This window comes from Notolepis coatsorum (genome assembly GCF_963971535.1).
Source record: "Notolepis coatsorum genome assembly, contig: SUPER_7_unloc_2, whole genome shotgun sequence".
NCBI classification, from domain to species: domain Eukaryota; kingdom Metazoa; phylum Chordata; class Actinopteri; order Aulopiformes; family Paralepididae; genus Notolepis; species Notolepis coatsorum.
In genome coordinates, this window is record NW_028174879.1 from 670,068 (window position 1) to 679,643 (window position 9,576).

At 46.2% G+C, this 9,576-nt stretch overlaps 1 protein-coding gene across 1 annotated transcript; it reads right to left on the minus strand.

Moving 5' to 3' along the window:
* Positions 1–949: 949 nt before the first annotated feature.
* Positions 950–6,445, minus strand: LOC311232733 (zinc-binding protein A33-like; the record flags this gene model as incomplete). Its single annotated transcript, XM_084338314.1, has 4 exons — positions 950–1,664; positions 3,061–3,083; positions 3,385–3,615; positions 6,050–6,445. 4 exons carry the CDS (start codon positions 6,443–6,445, stop codon positions 950–952), a joined length of 1,365 nt encoding a protein of 454 aa, XP_084194440.1.
* Between the last annotated feature and the right edge of the window lie 3,131 nt (positions 6,446–9,576).

Sequence of the window (9,576 nt, forward strand, 5' to 3'; positions counted from 1 at the left end):
CTCATATGAGACAAAGAAAATTGGAGGGTCTTTCAGTTCAATACTGTAGTAATAATGTACAACTGCATTTCCCATGGATTCCTTGTAGCTTCATATTCATATTTCATACACATCCCGTTACACACACGCTCTCACAGACACCAGTGTTTCCACCGCATGTATCTAACCGCAGTACCCCCCCCCCCCCAACACGTGGGGGTCAAGCGGTGCGTCTCAACTCTGACCTCTGACCTCGATGGCGTCGATATCGCTCAGCCGTGGGGAAAAAAGGGCACATTTATGAACTCTTTCCGTAAAATCACAAGACAATCGCCTCCTCTGTCCTAAAACAAATAAGATACATCCTTGTTCGTAATGAGATAGTTACTGCTTAAAGGGACATTTCACTTTAGTAGAACCTCAAGTCGTCTTCTGTCAACAGCACCGTTCCTGGAGGTGTGGAGGTAAGACCGAGGAAACTAGTGAAACTAACGTGAAATATCTCTTTAAGGTAAGTAATACCTTACTTAATCTCTTTAAGGTAAGTAATACCTTACTTAATCTCTTTAAGGTAAGTAATACCTTACTTAATCTCTTTAAGGTAAGTAATACCTTACTTAATCTCTTTAAGGTAAGTAATACCTTACTTAATCTCTTTAAGGTAAGTAATACCTTACTTAATCTCTTTAAGGTAATACCTGCCAGGCGGTAGAGCCAGACACAGACACAGACACAGACACACACACACACACACACACACACACACACACACACACACACACACACACACACACACACACACACACACACACACACACACACACACACACACACACACACACACACACACACACACACACACACACACACACACACACACACACACACACACACACACACACACACACACACACACACACACCTCACTGTCATGACTATATCAAAGAGAGAGACCTCTGATGGCTGAAGCTTAGCTTAAGGACCACAGGCCATCGATGAAGCTCCTCCATCCTCTTCGGTCTTGTGCCGCTCCAGATCTTGCCTCTGATGGGCAGATGTTTATATCAGGGTGTTTGGCATCACCAGCCCGTCCTATATCGAAGTATGGGTAGAGTTTCTCAGTGAAGGTGTGTTTATGAGTGTAGATGTGAGTCATGTCTTCAGGGTCGTAGAAGGACAGCTTCCCCCTGTTATAGTCCAGCTGTACTCTGACCCTCTGGAGGCTCCTCTTCACTTTGAGGATCTGACTCAGACCATTAGTGTACTCACCTCTCCTATAACGTAGAGCCCAGATACCATGTTGTGGTGATGCCTTTAGCCGCTCTCTCTTGTTGTCAAATGACTCTTTAGCTACACCTATAGTCCAGTGAGGATGGTCTCCCACCTCCACCTCCCAGCTGTGTTCTCCTGAGCTGAAGCTCTCAGAACCCAGAACAATGTTATACTTAATGCTCCTCTCTGGGTTGTCAGGGAGCTGCTGCTGTGTGTCTGTGCGTCTCACACTGGTCAGATCATCAGATATAGAGAACCAGGGTCCTGCAGTGTTTGGGTCCAGAGTGACAGGAGTGAACTTGACCCTCTCCTTCATCTTCTCCCAGACTCTGAAGGTCAGGTTGCCCAGGTGTTTGGCCTCGTCTATCAGCGCTCCTGAGACCAGCTGTGGACCAGGCAGGTTGCACTGAGCTCTGGAAGAACATTCAAGAGTCAGTCCTGCTGTGGGCTTAGCTTCAGAGCCGCAGAGAAGAGAGAGATATTGATTTCCATAAAGATAACTGTATTTTATCTCTTCTCCATCATGTTTCTAATACAATCATTTCCACTCAATCAATAAATACACAATAAATACATACATACATACTATTGTACATTCCACTACCCTCTCAACTTCAGTCACATCATCCAGATCATCCAATTACAACAGCACCTTTAATCTGAGATGCAGATTTAAAAGGAGAGAGAGAGAGAGAGAGAGAGAGAGAGAGAGAGAGAGAGAGAGAGAGAGAGAGAGAGAGAGAGAGAGAGAGAGAGAGAGAGAGAGAGAGAGAGAGAGAGAGAGAGAGAGAGAGAGAGAGAGGAGAGAGAGAGAGAGAGAACAGCTCGCGTGGCCGTCCACTTCAGAGCAGAAGCGCACAGATTTACATTGGAACAGCTGTAAATGCCTATTATTTATTATTTATATACATATAGAACTGCTCCACGTGGATTTTAATATATCATGCTTTAAGTACTGTAGTTTTAATGTAGTTGGTGTTTCTTTATAGTGGTGAGTGTCTATGTATTGTGACTGTATGTTTGTCTTTCAACCACTGAAGCACAAATGAAGTTCCGAAAGGGAAATAAAGTAATTTGAAGTTGAAGTTGAAGTCAGTCCCCGTTTGAAGATAAAAAAATTTAAATAAAAGATTTCCAGTTCCAGTGTCCATTTTGCATGTATAACCCGTTATTATCTCATTAATTAGAATGTTAGAATGAATTTTAGAATGATGATCAGTGTGACTGTACTCCTGAAAAAGTATAGTAATATGGTTTATTTGTATTGGGAAAGATACAGACACATTAACTGGTTGAACAACATCTATATGTGGTAATAATGCAGATATTGAGTGTGTTTCTGTGAAAATGCGTGTAGCGCACGCCTCTGAATCCAACCGGAGCGGAAAAAGAACTTCGCTTCCCGCCCGCGAGTCACGCACCCACCCACGGCCGTGGTGAACAGCGACGCCCGTTAACCCTTTCACTGCCACACGACAGAAGGTTAACCCGTTACTATCACACAACCGACGGTCGCCGGGTTAACCTTCTGTCGTGTGGCAGTGAAAGGGTTAACCGGCTGTCGTGTGGCAGTGAAAGGGTTAACCGTCTGTGTATTGTCGCAGTGAAAGGGTTAACCGTTTTGGTAGTGCGGCGGTGAAAGGGTTAACATGGGAGCAGTCAGGGAAAGAGAGTCAGAGAGAAAGGAGAGAGAGAGAGAAAGGAGAGAAAGATAGAAAGAAAGAGAGAGAAATTGAGAAAAAGAGAGATAGAAAGAGATAGAGATGAGAGAGAGAAAGAGAGCGACAAAAAGAGAGGTAAATCACTTACCTTTTCAGTGTGGTCTTGTAGTTCTATGGAGGTAAAGACAGATCAAGTTAAACACTACACTGTAAAACTGAGCGTCATCTGGTCACTTTTAAACTATCAGCTAATTGTATTAAACTAAAACTGTGTAAAATGCAATTCATAAATGGTTCAAATGCATTGAATTCAGCTCAATTCTATTTCAAACGGCACATATTTTTTATTATGTATAGGTTACTAATACTTATTTAATAAATATGAATGAACCCAAAACTCATCCCAGTTTTTACAGTGTACTAAACATCCTCAGCATCATTCCCTATGAACTGAAGAGAGACCAGTCCTGACCTGCAGGAAGGAGACGTGTTCAGCTTTCAGCTCCTGCTCTATGGCCCTGATTGTGTCTGAAAGGGTTGACATCTCTCTGTCCAGCTCCTCAATCTTCTCCTTCATCGTCTGGCTCTTCTGCTCCTCTTCCTCCTTCAGTGCAGCTACCCTGGCCTCCTTTTCCTCATGGAGAAACTGGAGAAGCTTCTTAAACTCCTCCTCAATCTGCTTCTCTGTGTGCAGGGCCTGGACCTGGAGATTATAAGATAAGATATTCCTTTATTGATCCCCTTGGGGAAATTCAGGCATCATAGCAGCATGGGGGATGGGGGGGGGGGCAAGGGCATCATTTTGTTTTCAATGGTGGAGGGGACACATTTGTGGGGCGTGATTAGTGGCTGTTTTGGTGAGTTGTTTCTATATACAATTCACTTATGACAAGTCATAACGCAGCACGAGTCTCGGAACGTGAGAGAGAGAGAGAGAGAGAGAGAGAGAGAGAGAGAGAGAGATGAGAGAGAGAGAGAGATGAGAGAGAGAGAGAGATCGTGCTATTTATTATCTACAATGTATAAAACAACAGCCTAGAGCAGGGGTGGGCATTTTTCCAGGGGGCCAAATGAGCAACTAAAAATATTTTGGAGGGCCGGGCCAAAATTCCAAACTCAATTATGCATAATATATTTTATTTCTATATAAAAAGCAGTAAATGGCATTGTTTTGACCGCTGGTAAGAGTGTATGTTATTATTTGGCAATTAAAAGGTGAGGTTAGCTTTCAAAAATATAATTTATTCAAATAGAATTTCCAAAATGATAAATAATAATAATGATAAACAAAATGTGAAACATTTAACTCATTTTCAGTCACATTAATAACAAAGGGCATTTTGAGTTTCATATACTATTGAAACAAGGATTTTCTTAGATTTCTAAAGACATCACATCATCTTTGTAACTAAAATAAACAAGACATGTCACTGAACTGTGTAACTGTGTAAAGAAAAGTGTCCCAGTTTTGTAGCCTTTTTGACTTTACATTTAATGTTTTCAGAACTGTGCAAAACCTGGCACAACATGGCTATGCATTTCATGAGCAAAAATGACCTTGCCCTGCAGTTGTGTGCTCAGTAGGGATGGGTACTGTTCACATTTGAACCGATACGGTACCGGTACATGTGAATCGATACCGGTACCCAAAAGGTACTTTTTTCAGTATTTTAGTCTCTAAAAATGTAATCTACCTACCTCAGTTGTAAAAAAAAAAAAAAAAGTAAAAAAGAAAAAGTAAAAAAATAAATAAAAAATAAGATATTAATTTTTTTTTTTAATTATGATGTTATCTTTTGCGGGCCGGTCAGAATCAACAATGCCCAGGTCTGGCCTAGAGGCTTTTAAATACAACGAGGTCATAGACAGATATTTCACACAGACCATGGTTCAGTTTCACACCAAACTTTCAGGGGAGGGGTGCTCTGTATCTGAGCACACCTGACGACATGGCTGTTGTTGTTATGCAAAGACAGCTGTGCTCGGTACTTAGCGTGTGCACACAGACATGCGACTCGTCCCTCGCCGGGTGCTCACCTTGTCTTTGCATGACAATGGCTCAGGTCGTCAGAGACCTGAGCTCAGAGATGGAACAAGCAGCCGTTTTCCGTGTGGTCCAAGTGCCGCGTCGCGGCTCCGTTTATTATCGTGTAACATTGTTTTGGACGGTAAAAAAGTGCAGGGGACCATAACTGCCTTCTGAAAACATGCAGAGGACATGTCCCCTGTGTCCCCTGGGGGGGGGGGGGGGGGGGGGGGGGGGTACAGGTAGTAAAAACAACACACGCAGTGTAAACAAATAAGTTTAAGGAAATAAGTCGATATAATTTACTATCTAACTAACTATACAGCATTCACAGTGTCACATAAGGTGCAGTATGCATAAGTAGTGTTATAATTTACTATCTAACTAACTGAAATATACAGTAGGGGGGTTAAAATCATGTCTCTCCCACAATGGACTACAAATGTACAATAGGGCACTTATTTTTACTGTGTGCAGGTTGAGTGCAGCTACAACCTTACAGTAAATAATTTATCATTAATACAGAATATTTGTACCTTTACGTGTTCTGCTGTGCGGACGCATGTTCGTTTGATTTCTTTAAAGGCCTGTAGCTTGTCACGTAAGGTCTTCAGTGGACCCTTGAGCTGCTTCTGCAATGGAATTCATTCATTCATGATGTATTTCACTTGAAAGATGCAAGTCTGAGGACTCTGTGCTGCAGCACCGGTTTCAACTCACGGACTGGAGTACGTTGGCCACCCAGGCCACCCTGGACTCCCACACTGACAGTGACATGGACTCCCACACTGACATTGACTCCCACACTGACATTGACTCCCACACTGACATTGACTCCCACACTGACTCCCACACTGACATTGACTCCCACACTGACATTGACTCCCACACTGACATTGACTCCCACACTGACATTGACTCCCACACCTCCTACGTTGTGGACAAAAATAAATCAACTCCAACATCAGTGTCTGAATCTAATCCCATCTAATTGTTCCGATTGTCTAATGTTTCTGTATTCATTAACAACGTGACAACAATGTTTACTCTGTGTATTTATTGAGTATAATTAAAGATTGAATAAATTAATATAATAATGATTTTGCCATACCTTGTGATCCTCCGAAGCTTCCTCTATGGGGCAGCAGTTGTGGCTCTTGTGTTCTCTGGAGGACTGACACACCACACAGATGGGCTGGAGGTCATCCAGACAGAAGAGCTTGAGTTTCTCACCGTGCTGACTGCAGAGCACCTCAGGACCTGCTGGAGCTCCCTGGCTTCTCTCCCTGAAGGCCTCACACAGGTTCTTCAAAGCCAAGTTACGAGGAGGATCTAACATTGAAGAGACTTTCCTACAAAATGGACAGTCCTTGTCTTCTCTGTCTCTCCAGTATTGTTGCAGACAGGCTTTACAGAAGCTGTGGCTACACAACAAGAGGACAGGATCTGTGTAGATGTCACGGCACACGGGACAAGACAGATCCTCTTCACAATGAGACGAAGCCATTTTGTCTCTCAGTAACACTCCCTCCTCTGGAAAGATCCCTGAAGTGTACTTTTTACTTTTGTTATAAACTTACTTAGATTCAGTCAGCAGCCGGTTGAAGTCACTGTTTGATCACTAGTTATGAGGGCAGACGTTCCACTCGTGAGTAGTACGTTCGTTGATAAAGACAAATAATGTCCACAGCCGCTCCAGTGTAAAACAAAGATATCCAAATGGTTTATTTCTCTTCCACAGCGAAGTCTTCCTTTACAGAAGCGGACATCATCACCAATGTTCCAGAATGTGCTACTATGACATCATCACGAACGTTCCAGAATGATCGGGCAGTAATAAGGTTCTAGAATGTACTGCCATGACATCATCACACACGTTCCAGAATGTTCGGGCGGCACTAATGTTCTAGAATGTTCCTAACATTAGTTCCGTGGGTGAATTATGCACCATTACACAAGCCCCCCCAGAATTCACCCATAGTCAAAATCCCCCCGGCGGGGGGGAACAACTGCCCGGCCTCGGCGCGTGCTGAAAACCGGGGGCGGGGAGGGAGGAGCGGCGTAAGTGCTCTCGCCCTCCCCGACACCCGGGGGCACTGACATCGGTGAGGTCGCCGGTGACTCCGTGGGAGGCAGATCCCGGAGTAACGGCGGATGGCCTCTGCGGGGGGGTAGGGCCAACTCTACGGGTTGGGAAACGTCCACGTGTGCGAGCTTGATCCTGTCTACTGACACGGCCTCCTTCCTACCGCCCATGTCGATCATCAGGTCCTTGTCACCGTGCTGCAGGACCCTAAACGGGCCATCGTAAGGGGGCGTAGGGACCCCCGGTGCGCGTTGTGGCGAACAAAAACGTACTCCGCCTTGTGCAGGCCGCACGGCATCCGGGAAACGGGGGTACCATGCTGCGACGTGGGGATCGGGGCGAAGGTCTGCGCGGCTTCCCGCAGGGAGGCGCGTTGACTGACCGCGGACCAGGGGGTCGTCGCATCCGGAATAAAATCCCCTGGGACGCGCAATGTCTGGCCATATACTAGTTCCGCTGACGAGGACTGCAGGTCTTCCTTGGGGGCACTCCTAAGCCCGAGCATGACCCACGGCAGTTTGTCCACCCAATTGCTGTTCGTCAGGCCTGCGCGCAGCGCCGCCTTCATGGACCGGTGGAAGCGTTTGCATAGCCTGTTGGCCTGAGGGTGGTACGCGGTGGTACGGTGCAGCTTAACCCCCAGGCTGCTGGCGACCGCGTTCCAGAGCGCCGAGGTAAATTGTGAGCCCCGGTCGGAGGAGAGGTCGGACGGGGTCCCGAAACGTGCGACCCACGTGCTGATAAAGACGCGGGCCACGTCGGAAGAAGATGTCGAGGCGAGGGCAACGGCTTCCGGCCATCGGGTGGTCCTGTCCACCATAGTGAACAGGTAGGCAGGGGGCTACCTGGGGGTGCGGCGGGGGCTGCAACTGCAAGGTTGTTTTGGCTTTTATTCCAAATTTGTAACTGAGGCTACTCATGTCACAGAGCGGAGCGGCACTGCAGATTTACCCTACTCTTGGAATTCATTGCCAGATCGTCATAGGGGCGCTGTCTCGATAATGCAGTGTTATTAACAGCGTGTAGCCGACGCATGAACCGGTTGGGATTCGAATAGACGCGGCCTGGAAGCGTCAACGCGGAACTGGAAATCCGTTGGTAAAAAAAATAGACGCAGCCTGGAATAGTTTTGGGATGCTGAATTCGCAGTAAAGGAATATATGAACAAGCCAGCAGAACTATCCGAGCCCCCGGGAGGGTGGTCGAAGACCTTTTGCATGTCGGCGATCATGTATGCGGGGAACGAATTGCAGAGGGAGGGCGCAACAGGTGGGGTAAGCTGGGCTGTGATGTGTGCATCAAAACGGTTACATGTTTGTCTCGCACGCTCCGCAGAGCTGAGCGTGAGAGCGCGGAGTTGGGCAGTGCAGTGGTCTCCTCTAGTGAACGAGAGTGTTGGTTTACCAGAGTGGTAAACCTATGATGTTATTATTATATCACTTATCTCAGCACCCCCTCATAACACGTTTCAGACCCTGTTGAATGCTCTGACTCAATAGTATCCATCTGCAGAACGTCAGCCTCAGCACTCTCAGGCCCCACGCTGAATGTGATTTGACCAAAGCAGAGTATACACACAGACAGTGGAGCTGTTTGCAGATAGCGAGCATTTTGACTTGTTGCGTGGTGGCGATGTCTCGCAGACAATACAACTACAGGTATAATTATATAATATATATATTTTATAAAAAAAGAAAAAGATTATATAAAATAAATTTTTTTTAATCAAAAACGATCAATATCTCAGCACCCCCACTTCCCGCGGACTTCCCGCGGCCCTGCAGGTAGGTAAACCTGTGAGAGGAGGGAAGCGGGCCTACGAGGTCAACGTTGACATCGAATCTTCTCTCGGGGACTTCGAATGCCGCCAGCAGGGCCTTAGTATGTCGGTGCACCTTAGCCCGTTGGCTGGCCACACATGCGGCATTGAGAGCTGGATGGGGAGTAACTTCCTCCAGTTAAATGCAAATAAAACGGAGGTGCTGATCGTAGCAGCTGAAAAGACTGCAGCTAGAGTGGCCACTCACTTGGGGTCACTTAAAGACAACATACGTCCTGGTCTTCGACCAGGCCATGAACCTAGACAAACATGTCAAAACACTCACACGCACCTGCTTCTTTCACCTCAGAAACATTGCAAAACTACGCACCATCATATCTCACTCTGAACTAGAACTGTCCGTGCATGCTTTTATTTCCTCTAGGCTTGACTACTGCAACTCACTTTTCACCTGTCTCACCAAATCATCCACAGATAAACTACAAATGGTCCAAAATGCTGCAGCCAGGCTACTCACAAGGTCAAAAAAATCATGTCACATCACTCCCATTCTGGTATCCCTGCACTGGCTCCCGGTACACTATAGAATTCACTTCAAAGTCCTCACTTTCACTTTCAGAGCACTCCACGGTCAGGCCCCTATCAACATCACTGAACTCATCCATCCCTACACCAACACCCGCTCACTCAGATCTGCCGGTCAGCACCTCCTGGTGGTCCCCAGGACCAGGCTGAAAACAAGGGGTGATCGAGCCTTCGAGGTGATGGCACC